The following is a 19,397-nucleotide window of genomic DNA, read 5'->3' on the forward strand; positions in this document are numbered from 1 at the left end:
AGCACTATTCACAATAGCAAAGACATGGAATCAACCCAAATGGCTATCAATGATAGACTAGATAAAGAAAATGTGGTACATATACACCATGGAGTACTATGCAGCCATACAAAAGAATGAGATCCTTCATTCATGTCCTTTGCAGAGACTTGAATGAAGCTGGAAGCCATCATCCAAAGCAAACTAATGCAGGAACAGAAAACCAAACACTGCATGTTCTCACTTATAAGTGGGAGCTGAACAAAGAGAACACACGGGCACAAGGCAAAGAACAACATACACTAGAGCCTGAGGAGCATGGAGGGTTGAGGGGGAGCATCAGGAAGAGTAGCTAATGCATGCTTGGCTTAATACCTAGGTGATGGGTTGATAGGTGCAACAAATCAACAGGCACACATTTACCTATGTAACAAACCTGCACATCCTGTACAAGTACCCCTGAACTTAAAATAAAATTAAAAAAAAAGAAAGGAATGGGTTGCAGAGTATAATACATATCCCAAAACCCTACCACGTCAGGCCTATCACTCTGAAATGCCAAGTCATGATAAGCAGAAATCATACTGAAATCATTTAACAAATCAGAGATAATAATCAGTCACAGCGGATGGCACAGAGTGGGTATACAGGTCTAAGGTAGGATTTTTACAAGGTCCCAAAATAAGAGAAGGAGTTTCCAGAGCAGTGAGAAAGGGGGAACAAAAAGGGTTGGGCCAACTATGTATCTAAGGATTTTAAACAATCTGTATGGCTATACCAGACCAGCACTTACAATGAGCCATAACTTTTGAACTAGGATACTATTTTCCTTCATTTTAAAACCAGTTCTAGGAAATATTATATCCTTTGTCATTTTTCAAATCACAGATATATAGTTTGATTATATAACACAAAACAAGAGGCTTTTCAATCCTGCCAAAATGGTGATATCTCCTACAGAAAAAGACTGATTTTGCCATATTGGAAAGCCAGCTGTACTACTGCTTAGATAAAATTTTTCTTTAAATTCACTTTTTATAAAATCTCAAATATAATTTAATAGGAAATGTAACACATCAAAATAGAAAACTAGCATGGCTTACCAGACATGAAGGGTACCAGGGTATAATGAAATCCACAAGATCAAATTCTAAGATAGTCTCCCAGCAGACTGAGGCCAGTCCTATCTCTTCTTGATAAAAAGAGATATGAGTAAGTGACAGAGAGATGTCAAAGACCTATTAGTACAAAACTCACTTTCTCGATTAAAAAAAAAAAAAAAAAACCTCAAGAAGAAATGACTTTATTATGTGAAAGTCAAATATCTGTATCACAGTAGAGTCACAAAGTCATTTTTCACATGACATAAAAATCCCAATGAATACTAAACCCAAGGAATACATTGTTAGTATTCTTCTTATTATTTTTTGAGACAGGGTCTCACTCTGTCACCCAGGCTGGGAATGCAGTGGTGTGATCAGGGTTCACTGCAGCCTTGACTGGGCTCAGGTGATCCTGCCATCTCAGCCTTCTGAGTAGCTGGGACTTACAGGTGTGAGCTACCATGCCCAGCTAATTTTTTATTTTTTTCGTAGAGACAGGGCCTCACTTTGTTGCCTAGGCTGGTCTCAAGTGATCCTCCCACCTCAGCCTCCCAACGCATTGAGATTACAGGTGTGAGCCACTACGCCCAGTGGAAAACATTATTATATACTATAGTGACATGAATGAAAAGTAAGAATTCCTGAAGTTATTAGAAAACATTTCTCAAGGAGGCAAAGTTCTATGTTATATACATACCACTGATATGTTTTTAATCTACACAAGTTCTCAGTTACATAACAGAAAATGGGCCTTAAAGTAAATGAAACATAGGACAGTCAAGTTTTAACAGCAAGAAAGACAACCAAGAAGATAACCACCCTTAATACAGTTGACCTCAAACAGGGTCATAGGAGATTACCAACTGAGAGAAAGAAGTGATGGTCATTTCAAGATCAGACAGCACTGAAACTAACACCACCACTTCACACTCAAAGAACATGACAGGTAGACTGAGCACAACAGGATCATATAAGACTATTGCATAGGGAGAAGATTACACTTATGCTTGTGACCAAGTTACTTTCTTCACTTAAATGAACAGCGAGAAAATTCAGTCTTTTTTTTTTTTTTTTTTTTTTTTTGAGACGGAGTCTTGCTCTGTCACCCAGGCTGGAGTGCAGTGGCCGGATCTCAGCTCACTGCAAGCTCCGTCTCTCGGGTTTACGCTATTCTCCTGCCTCAGCCTCCCGAGTAGCTGGGACTACAGGCGCCCGCCACCTCAGCTGGCTATTTTTTTTTTTTGTATTTTTTAGTAGAGATGGGGTTTCACCGTGTTAGCCAGGATGGTCTCAATCTCCTGACCTCGTGATCCGCCTGTCTCAGCCTCCCAAAGTGCTGGGATTACAGGCTTGAGCCACCGCGCCCGGCCTATGAAAATTCAGTCTTTAAGCATATATTAGACACTTATTCCAACTACATACCGGCAGTTCTGAAAGTTCACAATCCAGTGAATCAGGTCCTCCTTACGTTCTTCTTACTGCTACCAAGACCACCCCACCAAGATAAGGCACAAGACAAAGAATGAGAGTGCAGTTCAACTTGATAATTTCAAAATGAAGCCGAGCGTGGTGGCACTTTGGGAGACTGAGGCAGGAAGATCACTTGAGGTTGGGAGTTCGAGACCAGCCTGGCCAACATGGTGAAACCCCGTCTCCACTAAAATATACAAAAATTAGCCGGACGTGGCGGTGCACGCCTGTAGTCCCAGCTACTCAGGAGGCTGAGGCAAGAGAATTGCTTGAACCCAGGAGGCAGAGGTTGCAGTGATCCAAGATTGTGTCATTTCACTGTAGCCTGGGCAACAGAGTGAAACTCTGTCTCAAAAATAATAACAATAAAATAAGATAATTTCAACATGGGAAATTTCAGCCAATAAAGTATTATCAAGTATGATATACACCAACAATATATTTACCAAACAAAATTCTAAGTAAGTAGCTTAACAGCATCCAGAGGGAAAGACAGAAAGTTCCCCTGTTTTATATCATCACAAGGTGGGTTTTAGCCGGGTGCCCTGACTCATGCCAGTATTCCAGCACTTTGAGAGGCTAAATCGGGAATACTGCTTGAGCCCAGGAGTTTGAGATCCGCCTGACCAACATAGTGAAACCCCAATTCTACAAAAATTAGCTGGGTGTGGTGGTGCGCGCCTGTAGTCCCAGGCACTTCAACCTGGGTGACAGAGTGAGACCTTGTCTGAAAAAAAAGTGGGTGGGCTTTATGAATCAGATCAGATGTAACGAAAGAGAACAGTTTGTTAGGTTAGAAAGGAAAATGGGTAGCCCTTACGTAAATCACACAGCACATGCGAATCACTGTGCTCCAATTATAATACATGTATTCAGCTAGGTGTATTTTTTCCTTTGAACCTTTAAATTAATCATGTCCTTCCACCCACGCGCACACCCCTCTCCCCAAAGAAGATAGTTTCAAAGGAAAGAATATCGTCCTTTCAAATTTATAACCAGGAAAAAAGACGTTTGACTTTGATCCATCACAGATATGAAAAAAATATATTTATATACAACTCTCTGCATGCCTTGTGTTGACGCAATAAATTTATAGATTAATGAATATTAGAATTTATGTTATGTCAAAGTAAATATTGACCTTATCTTTTGGCTGAGTCAATATTTACTGCTTTGCTCAATAAATCTTGATGTTCATTTCAAACTAAGTCAATATCAGTTCATTAATTTCTGCATGGTTCATATCAGCATTTTATAAAAATTTGAAATGCCACTGAAAACGTTTCACCTAAAAAATTTAGATACAGCCAATTAAAGAGACAAACAGGTTTTTGCTTTCCTTCTGGTTTCCCTTTAAGGTTTTTCTTTTTTTCTCTCCCCTTCAAAATTGTTACAAAGAAAACTGCCTGAATTTGATACCATTTAGCCATCTATTCTAAAATAAAAAGGTTATTTAAAAAATATTATGTATCTACTTGTATAAGAAATTGAAATATTCTTGATATGCTTCTATAAAATGTTTAAATATTATAGAAATATAAATATTAAAAGGCAATCGCTCTCATTTCTCAATGACAACTGCAATTAACTTTTGGGTGTAGTCTCTGGATTCTTCAGCTTTATTCATTAATGCGACCACATTATCCATATTATTTTAATACATCTTGTAGTTCAACCTCCTTCATTTTGGTGGATGTTCAAGTAAGCATTTCATTGTAAGCATGTATTATAATTACCCAATGCCCTATTTTGGTCACTTAGGCTGTCAAACACAATGCTACTTTGGAGACATGCACACGTGTTTCAGAAAGACAAATTCCGAGAAGCAGAAGTGCCAGATGAAAGACTAGCAATATGTAACATTTTCACAGATATTGTGCAAGAGCCCTCCTCTAAAAAGGCTCCATCACCCCACTACCTTCAGAGTCACCTTAAAACCCAAACCCTCAGCATTCCATTTACCCATGTTTTAAACGCCCCATCATAGCAACAATTGAAATTTTTACCATTGATATGTACCACTTGATACCAACACAGTACTGAACAGTGTTTCATCTTACTGCTAGACTTTTCCAAGGGTCACAGGGCCCCTAGGGAATGTATTCACATCCTCTGATAATATATTAATACATTAGCATCCATTAACTTTACAAACACTTGTTAAACTACCTCCAGAGAGAAAATGCCAAGAAACTTTAGAACTCCGGTGCCAAGGATTAAAGTTTAAAAAAAAAAATAAGAAAAGAACTCTAGGCCGGGTGCGTTGGCTCACGCCTGTAATCCCAGCACTTTGGGAGGCTGAGACGGGGGGATCACAAGATCAGGAGATCAAGACAATCTTAGCTAACTCGGTGAAACCCTGTCTCTACTAAAAAATACAAAAAACTAGCCGAGCGAGGTGGCGGGCGGCTGTAGTCCCAGCTACTTTGGGAGGCTGAGGCAGGAGAATGGCGTGAACCCGGGAGGTGGAGCTTGCAGTGAGCTGAGATCTGGCCACTGCACTCCAGCCTGGGCGACAGAGCAAGACTCCGTCTCAAAAAAAAGAAAAGAACTCTAAGCAGAGATAACAATGTCTTTGAAACAGTGGAAAGAAAATCGCCAAACTTGGCCAAGTACTGAAAAATTCTCAAGGTACCTTAAGCATATGGCAACACATTTTCTCTTTCGTACATAAAGTTCTGATTAGTGTGTGACCACATGTGTTTTTTCTTACATGCATCTATCCTTGGAATCACATATCAACTATCAAAGAAAAAGAGTACCTGTAGGAAGAAACAGTTTATTCTATAATTTGTTCCCTACCTTGAGACCCTCCCATCCAAAAACATTTAGGTAAAAACAGAGAAATACGATGACTAATTACAAAGGTTCTTTTCAAAGAGCATGAACTCTAAAGGGCGTAAGAAATGCAGACAAAACACTGTAACACATCTTAATAGGTTCTCGTTAAAAATCTTTATCTTTTCAACCAACCCACCACTCCTCATTTACTCACTTCAAAACAAATACAATGCCATCTTCAATCATCTTGGGGATAGTCCTACACAATTCATTTTGCCTTCTCCTCCTTGTACAAACGATAATGAATTCCCATGAGCTCTTTTCTTTTCCCTCTCAAATCCCCAGTGATACAGCCCCATCATTTTTCATCCTGCCCTCTTCCTCCCACTGCCCAGTCCTTAACCCTACAAACAGTGGTCTTAAACGTAAAACCAACTGTATTCCAATTCCAGGTGAAGCTCTTTAATTACTCCCTATCGCCCTTAGAAAGAAGTTCTACTTCACTAGTAGAATAATATCATTAAGGCTCTCCATAGTCTAACTCAAATCCTCTTCATTATGCCCTTAACTTTGTCCATCCCACCACATGCTCTAGAGCTTCTGAGCTGCTTCTGGTTCTCTAGTCACTGTCAGAGTCCTCCATGCTCAAGGCCTACGTGTGTCCTGGCAAACACCTGCCCATCTTTGAAGACTGGAATCTGGCAACAGCAATTCTATGGGCAGTTTCTCTGGTGCTTCGCATTTAGCACAACATCTGGCACACAGTAGACAATTAGTAAGTGCGGTAAACAAATAAGTAAAGAATTTCTACTTTAAAATTGTTAGATTAATCGGGATATGTAGAAAAGATAGAAATTAGTTGTAAAAATAAATAAATAAAGGGGAGACTGAGGAGTTTAGGCAGAAATGAGTCAGGCTAAGCACCAAGGCAGAGGGAGCCTCTGAGCTGAGATGTGGAGGAAGACTCTCAAGGCTGATTCCTCCTCAGTGTTGTGGTTCCCTCTGTTCAGAAGGTCTCTGTTGGGGCTGGGCACGGTGGCTCATGCCTGTAATCCCAGCACTATAGGAGGCCGAGACGGGTGGATCACTTGAGGTCAGGAGTTCAAGACCAGTCTGGCTAACACGGCAAAACCCCAACTCTACTAAAAATACAAAAATTAGTCGGGCGTGGTGGCACACGCCTGTAATCCCAGATACTCAGGAGGTGGAGGCAGGAGAATAACTTGAACCCAGGAGGCGGAGGTTGCAGTGAGCTGAGATCTGGGCAACAGGGCAAGACTCCATCTCAAAACCAAAAAGAAGAAGAAGAAGAAGGAGGTCTCTATTAGGAAGAGAATGTCTCTAAGGAAATGATTCCCTTAAGAGATTTTGGAGGCGGCTTTAGGAGAGAGGCAAATAACACGACAATATTAACATTCAACTTCGAGTTCCTACAGAGCCTTCCATTCTTCTAATGACAAAAGCTGACTTCTGCAGGCACGTATATTTTGCTTTATCCTGTACAGACATTCTTAAAAATAGGCATGAAAATGTAATTTTAGGAATTTAATTATATCTTAAGTTCACCAGGGGAGCTTGTTATTTAAAGGGATCCAACAGTGAAACCTTTTGCAAATCACCCACTAATTTATCTGAATTTCATGGCAGGGCTCCCCTTAGTAAATTCCCAAGGACAGACTCTGGCTTGAGTTAATTTATCCATCTATCCACTTGCCCACTTGAAAAACATGCACCAAATCTGCACAAAACAAGATAAACTGGCATGCTGCAGGAGAAACAAGGAATTACAAGCAGTAATCCTTGTCTTCAAGGATTCTACATTTAGCCGGGGAAATGAGACACAAGCCCAGACACACACATGCGTGTTATAAAACAAGATGTTTATATGAACAGTGTAGTGAGATGGCATATAATGAAGAGCCACATAGGTAATACCTACTCTACTCCAGGGTGGAGGCCAAAAAGTACATACTGCAGGTGCCTATATATATTACCTTTAATCCTCAAAGTCATCCTGCCAGATATGCACACTTATATCTCCATATTACAGCTGAGCAAATCATCAAATCCCAAGACAGTCGGAGAGGACCATGGATGCCCCTCGCTATGGCAGGAATACCTCTTAGAATAATCCTACTTGACCTTCACCCAGCCCAATGCCAGAAATGTCTTATGGGGAATTTTGGTCACTGACTATTTCAATTTTGGATTTCTCTAACAATAAGAAATGGTCCCCTTGTACTGATTCTGAGAAGGTATTTTTACACAGGGGAAAATCAGATAGAGATTATTAAAAATGTGAAAAACCAAACAGAATTAAGTTTAAAAAAAAAAAAAAGTAGAAGAAGAGAAGAAACTACCACCTGTTTTTCTCCAGTCTTTGAGGGGCAAGAGAGAAAATAACTTTATATATAAAAATGCCTCTGGTCAGGTGTGGTGGCTCACGCTTGAAATCCCAGCACTTTCGGAGGCCGAGGCAGGTAGATCACCTGAGGTCAGGAGTTCAAGACCAACCTGGCCAACATGGTGAAACCCCATCTCTACTAAAAATACACAAATTAGCTGGGAGTGGTGGTGAACACCTATAATCCCAGCCACTTGAGAGGCTGAGGCGTGAGAATTGCTTGAACTCAGGAAGTGGGGCTTGGCGGGGTTGCAGTGAGCCGAGATTGCGCCACTGCACTTCAGCCTGGGTGACAGAGCAAGGTCCTATCTCCAAAAAAGAAAGAAAGAAAGAAAGTCAGAAAGAAAGACAAGAAAGAAAGACAGAAAGAAAGACAGAAAGAAAGAAAGACAGAAAGACAGACAAGAAAGAAAGAAAGAAAGAAAGAAAGAAAGAAAGAAAGAAAGAAAGAAAGAAAGCCAGCCCGCCTGCCTCAAACTTCTACTTGAACTTACTCTAGTTTTATGATTTATTTTTCATTTCTCTTTCCTGCATTGACGACCTGCCTAGCATGTATTACTCTTTGTGCAACAATTATAGAACTCCAAAATTCATGAGCTACCATCACCCCAAGAAAGACAGAAATATACTTTAGTTGAGTAAAATTAATAGAAAAGAAAGTTTTATTATTTCCAATAAGATACTATTAAACTACTGCATTTTTTCAGTACAATTCTATATGAAACATAACTCATTCCCTTTTTTGCCTACTATGTTGGTACAAGGAAAAAGAAATCCAAAGATACAAAGCAATCATCAAATTATATTGCTATTATTATGTCAACAATAACTTATATTTGTGTTCCATTTCATACCTTCTATGATGTTTTCATGTCAAAATCAGAGATTATGTCCCCCTTTTTTACTAGCAGATGAAATTAAGATCCAGAGAAACAATGCATCTTCCAACGACCATAAGAGAACGCTAATACATACCTCCAAGTTCCTCAATAAATAGTTCTCTATGCTAAAATTACAGGTATTCACAAAGGCATTGTCTGATAGGCCTATAAAGGTAAAGTTTAAGATTTCAAACATAAATAAGGTGTTTGCATTTTCCAAGGTGATGCAGTGAAATGGAAATAAAGTAGGCTAGTCGTAAAGTGAGAAGTGAAAAGTTATACTAATATTAATGAACCACTATCATGACAATATCCTAAAAAAAAAAAAAAAGGTCATGACAAATATTCTAAAAGCAAGCTATCCACAGTTGAAAAGTTCCTGTCTCTCCTTAGTGACCGAAAGGGAATGTTATGAGAATGACAGGATCAGCAGTGTTCACCAGAACCACTCATACAACAGCAACCTAAGGAAGAGGACGCAGTCACCCCAGAAAATCCAATACCCACTCATCTCTCTGATGCATTTCCTGCAGCACTGACCTCTAAACTCATCTTTGGCTGGTCGCAGTGGCTCACACCTGTAATCCTAGCATGTTGGGAGGCTGAGGTGGGCGGATCACCTGAGGTCAGGAGTTCGAGACCAGCCTGGCCAACATGGTGAAACCCCATCTCTACTAAGAACACAAAGATTAGCTGGGCATGGTGGGGAATGTCTGTATTCCCAGCTGCTTGTGAGGCTGAGATGGGAGAATCACTTGAACCCTGCAGGCAGAGGTTGCATTGAGCCGAAATGGCACCACTGCATTCCAGCCTAGGCGACAGAGCAAGACCCTGTCTCAGAAACAACCAACACCACCAAAATAAACTCATCTTTGCCCCTCCCAAGTCCTTTCCAAAAGGAAGATCTCAGAAAAACTAAGATGCTACCTAGAAGACATGCTGAGGATATTCCAGCTCAAGGGAAATGCAAGGCAAAAAAAAAAAAAAACACTTCCAAATTTCTGAAACAGCTCTGCATGTAAGTCAGACTAACATCTGCTAAAACCCCAAGCTATATTACTATAAGCTGGAGTTGACAAACATTTTCCTTGTTTGTTTAGTTTTTGTTTGTTTGTTTCACTTGTTTGTTTTGAGACAGAGTCTTGCCCTGTCACCCAGGCTGGAACACCGTGGCACCACCTTGGCCCACTGTAACCTCCACCTCCCGGGTTCAAGCAATTCTCTTGCCTCAGCCTCCCAAGTAGATGGGATTATAGGTGCCTGCCACCACACTCGGCTAATTTTTGTATTTTTAATAGAGATGGGGTTTCACCATGTTGGCTAGGCTGGTCTCGAACTCCTGACCTTGTGATTCGCCCGCCTCGGCCTCCCAAAGTGCTGGGATTACAGGCGTTAGCCGCCGCACCCGGCCAGCAAACTTTTTCTGTAAGAGGCCAGATATAGTAATATTCTAGGCTTTTCACCATTACTAGATATTTGATATTCAATATTACTAGATCTTCAATATTACTGGAATAGTAATATTCTAGGTCTCTTTCACAACCACTCAGTTCTGCAACTGTAGCACAAAAGCAGCCATAAATAATATGCAACATGATGGGTGTGCTTGTGTTCCAATAGAATTTATTTTACAAAACACAGCTGCAGTTTGTAGTTTGCCGACCGCTGAACTTGAGGATAGTCTGCTTAACCCTCATTCTCAAATCCCAGATAGGCACCCCTTGAGAATTATGGCTTAGAGAATCTAACTTGTTCAGCTCTCAGAACTATCCAGTCATCACCCACTGTCAATTGCAACACTTGTGAATTCCAAAAACAACATTAATTGCAGCAAAAGTAATAATAACAGTCTCAAAAATAAGCAAGAAGTAATATTAACTACTTACTTCATGCCAGAGACTATGTTAACGTTTTCACAAACATCATCTCACTGAATCCCTGTAACAATCCTATGTGGGAAGTGCTATTAATCATTCCCACGTCACAGTTTTCCAGTATCATCAAGATATTAACAAACCTTCGCTTTGAACTATGGTTTGTCTATATGACTTCAAAATTCATACACTTACACACTGCACCCCTAAAGCACTCATGGCATTATTTTAGGAGGAAAGAAAACAAATCAGAGAATTTGAGGCCTGAGATTAAAATCTAGAGTATCAAAGCAATCTTTCAGGAACTGCTTGCTTCATTTTGCTAAATTTAGAAACATTTCCCTCATAAAAAATGAGCCTTTTTTTTTGTCAGTCCCACTTTTCAAGCAGCATTTTTATCTAGAGGACTATGCCTGCAGCTAATAGTCGCACCTCTCATTTACTGTGGTTTTAAGGTGCTGGTCTGATGCACCCAAAGTAGCAGGCCCCAACTCTTACTCCTTCCTGGCTTTTTTTATACATTGGTCAAATGCTAAGGAATGTCTGTGATGAACTCCAAGCGTTCTTGACATGGGAAACAATACTGCATCACGTCAGTATGAGCCAACCATAGATACTGTCGAATTGTCAGGAAGGACTGTTGCAAGCATAAGAACTGTATACCATCAGTTGATATCTGTCCCACTGTATTCTTCTTTTACTCTTATTTTGTCCTTTACGCCTAACAAATGACTTCATTCATTCTTCCAAACCAGTCCACATCCTTCCAAGCGATTCCTCAAATGACTCTCCTAATCTGATTTCTAGGAAAAAAATCAACCAGAACAAAGGTTCACAAACTATAACTTGTGGACTCTATCCAACCAGCCACCTTTTTTTGCACAGCCTGCAAAGCAAGAATGGTTTGTATATTTTTTAATGAATGAAAAAAAATCAAAAGAAGAATATTTCCGGACACATGAAAATTATAAAATTCAAATTCCCGTCTTCATAAGTAAATTTTTATCAGAGCACAGCCAGTCTGTCTAGAACTGTCAGTGGGTACTTTTAAACTACAATGGCAGAGTTGGGTAGTTGCAACAAAGACGATAAGGCTTTTGATGTTTATTACCTGATCTTTTCAGAAAAAGTGTGCCAACTCTTGAATTTGAACTAATAAGCCCTTCCTACTTCTGGAGGCAATACCCAAATTCAGACACAATGCATTCCAGAAATACAAAATGGAGACTTCTGAAGTCTACCAAAGTTAAAGACATCAACAATCACTCCATCACAAAGATGGCACCACTTATGGTCATTCTTAACTACATAATGGGAAAAGTTTAAGGGCTTTCATCTCTTCACTGCCATTTGCAATTGGACATGCTAATGGGATGTAACTTCCAATTTCCTGACTAACAGCATTATTATTCTAAATTGATGAACTGTAAATAGCAGGCCACTTTGTGCCTCCTCCTGACTGATGTCAGAGTCACAGAGTACAAAATGATAAATTTTCTTTGGGTTTCTTGGCAAGATGCTATATATATGTAATTCTGGCTTTCATCTCCCAATTTCCTTCATTTATCAGAAATGGTGACAAAAAGCCTCTAATTAGATAATTCTAATCACAAGGTACTGTGTGTGATGGAAGACTTCAGAATCACTATCTGTTCACTGCAAAACAAAACAGATAGGCTATTCTCCATGCAGGGGCAGGAGATTTATCAATAGACAAAAGGATGCAAAAAGCCAATAGATAAGGTGTAATTAAAGATCAGACCTATAAATTTTACACTGACATAAATTTAACAGGATTTGCTGGGAGAAATTGAGGATTTAAACCCGAGCATCATTATGAAAAGAATACTTTCAGTTCTATATGCAACAACATTGCATAATACCTAGATTTATTATTAAGACTAATACTCCATGCCTCCAAGCTCTTTCACACAAGGAGTTTGAATTATTCAGTGCCAAAGTAATTTCCAAAGTGGTCTATCTTACTCAAGCATTCCTCCTTAATTAGCTGTAATACATTTTCCATATATTTTTGAGCATCAAAAATCTCTTCTAGAATTAACAATCCACCTCTCATATTTTGGGAGTTGTGGGAAGCCTAATCCGGAAAAGTCTGTACCTAGTTTTAGGTCTTCATCTTTGTTCCATTAAAATGTAAGAAAATTATTTCCAATGTAACATTCAACATAGTTAGAACAATGCTCTTTCCCTTCACTAGCTCAAAGGGTAAAAGTAAAAATAAAAATGAAAAGGACTGCAGATTACCATCAAGTAGACAGCTAAAATGTATTCAAAGAACAAGATGTGATTTAAAAATAAAGTTGCATTTCTTGGCTTAGAGCCTAATAGAGCATTCTGATATCTGATGTTTGTAATGTTTAGCAGACATTTAGCAGCTCAACACTAGCCATATATTTTCTGCTCTCTGAAATCACAGCCCCTGAAAAAACAGAAAAGACAAGACTACGTCTTTTAGAAAATTATAAGTTTGGTACAATAACTCATTAACAGTAAAGTTCAGAAATAAATGCAAATTGAGGGGAAAACAGGTTGAGGAAACAGGTGGTAGAGATAAATTAAGGTACTTATAACCTTGAGGGAAAACAGGCTCGAATATTTCAACTTTTAGTGAACTACGAAAGATTTGAGCCAACAGAACTCAGGCGTAAAAGTGATTCAAAGTGTGCTTTCAAGTGAGTTGAATGGGATGTTAACTGGCCTGTGTGACCTCCATCAGAGCAACTGGACTTACCAGAGTAGGCCCAGTACGGGTCGCCTGAAGCCTTGCGTCTGCGGATCTGCACCGCGCTGCCGTGTCTATTCTCGTGCAGGGCCCCAACGTAGCCTTCTGTCAACGCTGGAAGAGAGGGAGACCCGCAATGAGACAAAGGCAGCATCCCACTGGACATAGGAAGGGGGTCAAATGAACACCACTGGGTGACTGAGTACAATCATAGTCCTTAGGATGACTGACTAGAACCAACTTATTTTACAAAAAAACAAAACTATAGGAAAATCCAGACAAATTATTTTATAAACATTAGGAATCGTTGACGAAGAACCTTTACTTTGTGCCAAGAAGTGCAATACACTAAGCACTTTATATACATTATCTTCTTTGATCTGCAAAACACCATGAAGCAGTACAAACAGTGGTCCCAATAATGGGGCCCTTTTATGGATAAGCAAACTGAAGCTTCAACAACGGAAAGAACTTGAACTTGATGAAGGTCACAGATACATGGTAGACTTCGGTTCCAACTGCATGTGTAAGTTTATGACCTGTGTGTAAAGACCCTCTGGCCCCATTTGATCTTTACAGAGCCAGGGTCATTCTACCTCTTTTACAGATGGAGGAACTAGGGAGCAGAAACACAAAGTAAGTGGCCCCAGGTCACACAGTAGGCATGCAGTAGATGAGAAAACCAGACTCAAGCATCCCTTCATCAAAGCCAGGGCTTCTGCCACCCAAACACAGCACAATCTGAAACCTAGGTGACTCCTTGTGATTAGTACCAGTCTTCCACATCCTTCCGGCCACTAACAGTCACCTGTGGTGCCAGAAGATACGAAACAAGAAAGTCTCCAAAGCCCACAACGCCCAGAAAAGAAACACTGATTAGTGATGTATATTTGAAATCTCAAAATCAGTTCAATCCACCAAGCAACGGCAAAACTACTACTCTCACCCATTATGGAGAGCTTCCATCTGCCTGCTATAGCGTTCGTCAAAGTCCTCTCTTCCCAGCTACCTCATGGATGCAGATTTCTTTTGTTGTGAGCCCACACCTGAAAACACTGATGGGTAGGAAGCCAAATATATCACAGGTGCCCAAAATCCAAAATGAAATGGAATTATACGCAAACAATATACCCCAGCTGACAATGATAACATTTAAATGTACCCAAACAAAAGCAAGCGTGCTCTCAAAGAGAGAAAAAAATTTTAAGAAAGTTTTGGGAAGCTGTATATTCAACTGAAGACAATGATGGGACCAGGAAAACACAACACATTCTGTATTCCAAATTAGCCAATGGAATAATATCGCCATGATAGCATTAGCCTTTCCAACAATGTGAAAGTCATGAAGAAAAATTAAGAAACCTGTGAAGTACTTCATGCTTACACTTCAATTAAAAAGACTAGCATTAAAAGATGTAATGCTTGAACAAAGGTATTCCACAGAGATGAGCCCTTTAGAGGGAAATAAGAATCCTACAAATTCTCAATACACACCTAAAAAGTAAACCTGATGTCATTTGTCTGCTCATTGCTCCTCAAAGAATTTGTGTCAAATTCTAAGCTTCCACTCATTTTTCAAGTCCAAGGAAGGTTTAGATGCCTTCCATCCAAACCATTCTACAAATAATTATTCCCCATTAATCCTTCCTCTGTCCATCAAAACCGTGAGTAAAACATGTCTTGACTATGTTAGTAATAAATGTGGCTTCCATTAGGGTAAGTGGTTGAGCCTCAATTTCCTTGACTGTATAATGAACCTAAAAATACCAGCCTTCTAAGACTGTTATAAAGATAACACAAGTTATGGTGAGCAGAGCACCTAACTCAGCATTGGGCATATACTGCTTTTGTTTTTGTTTTTTTTTGAAACAGGGTCTTGCTCTGTCAAACAGTAGAGTGCAGTAGCAAGATCATGGTTGACTGCAGTCTTAACTCCCGGGCTTAAGCAATCTTCCCAACGTAGGCTCTTGACTGGCTGGGACCATAGGCGCACGCCACCATGCTCAGCTGTTTTTTTATTTTTGTAGAGACAGGGTCTCCCTGTGTTGCCCAGGCTGAGCTCAAACTCCTGGGCTCATGCAACCTTCTCACCTGGTCCTCCCAAAGTGTTGGGATAGCAGGCATGAGCCGCTGCACCCCGCCCTAGTGCTTTTTAGTGCGTGACAACATAGGGGAAATTTGCTGTAGATGACCTGTTTTGTAGTAATCATATCCCCACTCTAGCTAGCTGTGTGTCACACGTTAGACAGCTAATCCCTGTCACCACCAATGTTAGCTCTAGGGGTGAGCCTTGTTCGCTTTAAGCCAGACAATCACTTTCAACCATTCTCGTGGCCCCAGTGATGCATTCAGGTATGGGCACACTGGCCAATGACAGAGATTCTTCTTTCTTCCTCAAGGTATCAGACAAGGTGGAAGCCTCAGCGGGGGTGGTTGACGACCAAGTAAGGGATTAACAGAGAACCTTAAAAATAGAACCAAGCCAGGGCAACCAAAAAATCAATTCTGTTGACAAAATTTAAACCCTGCCAGCCTGGGCAACAAGGCGAAACCCTGTCACTACAAAAAAATAAAAAAATTAGCATGTGTGGTGGCACATGTCTGTAGTTCCAGCTACTTGGCTGGTTAAGGTGGGACAACAGCGTGAGCCAGGGAGGCTCAAGTGAGCCGTGACTGTGCCACTGCACTCCAGCCTGGGCAACAGAGTGAGACCTTGTCTCAAAAACAAAACAAAACAAAACAAAAAAATAAACAAAGTTAAATAAAATAACTAAAATAAAATATTGAAACCCTAGACAAAGCTAATTTGAAGCTAGCCCTCTCTTAGGGTCTATAGTTACAGGGACCAGTTTTACCTGCTAAAGCACATTTTTCTGTCTTTTGTACAAAAAAAGATCCTCAAATGACACCAATGATGTGCTTTAAACCATCACTTGAACTCCTGGTCATCAATTTCTCTATCCATAAAAGGCCATTGTTGTACTAGAGCTCTGACTCTTAACCCTGGGCTACTTTAAAACCAACCAACCAACCCTATGCTTTGGACTTCACCCCAGACACACATATACATCACACTGTGGTATAAGGAATTGGACTTGAGCAGCAGGACTGCCTGACTAAACGTAATTCACTTAAGACAGAAGTAAAAGGTACGGTTCTGCTACATACAACAAGAGGTAACAGAGGGACAGAGCCATCCCAAGGAAGGTAAGTTAATATTGTCTTCCTCACACTACCCAAAGTATTGAGGTACAATGTGAGTTTTTCACAGCAAGGTCAGAATGGGCAGGAAAACTGGCTTCTCAAGGGCATGCTGCATGGCGTATGAAGGGCTCTAAGCTCCCTGGAAATAGGGCACAGGCATATTCCTGAACTATTACTGTCAACCTACTACTCACAATGGAACTCAGCGCATGGTATGTGTTCATCAACAGCGAGGGAATGGCAGCCAGGCGCAAGGCTCATGCCTGCAATCCCAACACTTTGGGAAGCCGAGGTGGGCGGATCACGAGGTCAAGAGATCGAGACCATCCTGGCCAACATGGGGAACCCTCGTCTCTACTAAAAATACAAAAATTAGCTGGACATGGTGACGCGCCTGTAGTCCCAGCTACTCGGGAGGCTGAGGCAGGAGAATCACTTGAACCCGGGAGGCAGAGGTTGCAGTGAGCCAAGATCTGGCGACAGAGCAACACTCCATCTCAAAAAAAAAAGGGATTGAATGAACACATAAAAGATAAAACAGCTGATGGTTTCTGTGGTCTAGAGGTTAGTGATGATAAGAAAATCTGTTATCTATGTATGTTATGTGAGTGTTTACATAAGCCACAGACAAAACCACCACCCAGAACCTCACTGACTCTCTAGCCACTACCCACCTATCAGAAACAGCACTTAATACATGAAGCAAAAAGGAGATGGCCCTGAGTGACAAATAAGCATTTCTTTTGGGAGGCAATTGTTCAGAAATGAAAAGGGCAGGACTTTTAACCCTCGCACCATATTTTATTTTTTAACTACTCACTAAAAGTGACTATATTAGTTTTCCTTTTTATTCCATCTATGTCAATAATGTGACTTCTCCCCCTCCCCTATCTGTAAGAGCATAATCAAGTAATGTGCCACGTGATAAAATTTCAGTCAATGAAAAACTGCATATATGATGCTGAGCCATAAGACTATAAAGGTGTTTTTCACTGTACTTAAGTTTTTTTTTTTTTTTTTTTTTTTTCAGGCAGAGTCTCACTTTGTCATCCAGGCTGGAATGCAGTAGCAGGATCTCAGCTTACCACAACCTCTGCCTCCCAGGTTCAGGCCAGAAAATTCTCCTGCCTCAGCCTCTCGAGTAGCTGGGATCACAGCTGCGCACCAGCTAATTTTTTTATTTTTAGTAGAGACAGAATTTCACTATGTTGGCCAGGCTGATCTTGAACTCCTGACCTCGTGATCCGCCCACCTCGGCCTCACCAAGTGCTGGGATTACAGGCGTGAGCCACCACGCCTGGTCTACGGTACCTTTTATGTGTTCCGATATGTTTGTTTACATACACAGATACTTACCATTGTGCTACAATTACCTACAGTATCCAGGACAGTAACATGTTGTACAGGTTTGTGACCTAGCAGCATTAGGCTACACCATATGGTCCAGGTGTGTAGTGGGCTGGCTATTCCATCTAGGTTTGTTAAGTACACTCTATGATGTTCACACAACAAAAATGTCTGAGGACTAATTATCTTTCTTACTGGCACTCACATAATTTAAACTAAGACAACATTTTAAGTCCTCTCCTCAAATGTATTTTAATCGATGATGAGGTGATCTTTTTTAAAAACCAAGTTTTAAAACTATTATTTGAACAGCAGTCAAAAAGTATATATAGAGTATATTAAACAACTTAATATTTTATTGGCAAGGAGCAGTGATTTGCAAATAGAAACAGTCTGTGGTTCCCAAGTAAAGACACAGAGTCAGCACACCAAAATTTAATCAATTTTAATACTCTTTGTACTCTCCTAAGCTCAAACAGACAACCAAAGGCGGCGTGGCAATGATATGGTATGCCTATGAATCATGCTATTGATTTTCAATATCTTCTGTGCAGAAAATTAAATTATGCAAATGAATGCCTTTACAGATACTCACCTTAATGTGAAATTGCATACTTGCTTATGTCAGCAACTTAATTACACAATTAAAAATGGAGCATGCTTATGAAAATATGTAGTTTCACTCTTCAGAACAGACAATAAGTGTAAATCTGCCTATGGTTATCATGTGAATAACAAGAGGGAGGACATGGTGTTATGCAAACATATATTCTACCAAGTGCTACAGCACCAAGCCCACTATGGTTTATGGAGGGGAAGTCATTTTTCAGTGAAAAGCTTAGGAGGACTTTTAGTCATGTTACAGCACAGCAAAAAATTGGAATATTAGTTATGTAAGACACAGGGAAGCCCAGCAGTATATGCTGTATATTGCTGCATTCTCCTCCTCAAAGAGGTCATCTCTAGTGACATTTTAACCAACACACACACACACACACACACACACACAGACCCCCCCATGGGCTGACAGACCTGGGCATCAGGAATATCAAATTTAAGTAGTCTGAATAGTGTAATAATGAAATGGGTTTAGAAAGGAAGAATACAGTGACTCCCATCACACAGGAAAACTTGAGTCTCTCAATTTTGACAAGATAAAAGTGGAAATTTCAAAACCAATAGTATTAACTAGCCAATGATGCTTATGTCTCACTCAGCAGGAAGAATCTTAAGTTGGTTGCTAGGCAGAGAGCTAAATGAGTGACAGGTATTTTCATCAGGGAGTTTCCATAAACTCTATCTCTTCTCAGAACTTCTGCTGAGCCTACTTCATTTCCAGCCTGAAGCAAAAAAAGATAAAAATTTTTCCAGACCCAAAGGCCCAATTTCTTCCTATAAAAATATCCTAAGAGTCGCCTACTACTGAAGCTATCAACGCAACTGTTTCCTATGTGCCTTATTTAATTTCCCAGAGCCACCGGACATAGTTTATAAGAATAAATGTTTTTATTCTAGAATAAAAAAGCAGATGTGTATCCCATCTGCCTTAACTGTGTCTTCAGGAGGATTCTGTGTAATCCTTACTCTCAGTGTTTCACAGAAATATTGACT

General features: G+C 40.1%; 1 protein-coding gene across 2 annotated transcripts in view; it reads right to left on the minus strand.

The window, feature by feature from the left end:
* The window catches only part of PTPRG (protein tyrosine phosphatase receptor type G), a 743,582-nt gene that overhangs the window by 540,290 nt on the left and 183,895 nt on the right, over positions 1-19,397 (minus strand). For both annotated transcript variants that reach the window (XM_023200598.2, XM_023200591.2), the window contains exon 2: positions 13,245-13,349. In XM_023200598.2, the coding sequence (XP_023056366.1) occupies positions 13,245-13,349 (105 nt within the window). The remainder of the gene's footprint in view (positions 1-13,244; positions 13,350-19,397) is intronic.

Source organism: Piliocolobus tephrosceles, chromosome 2 (assembly GCF_002776525.5).
Source record: "Piliocolobus tephrosceles isolate RC106 chromosome 2, ASM277652v3, whole genome shotgun sequence".
Taxonomy (NCBI): Eukaryota; Metazoa; Chordata; class Mammalia; order Primates; family Cercopithecidae; genus Piliocolobus; species Piliocolobus tephrosceles.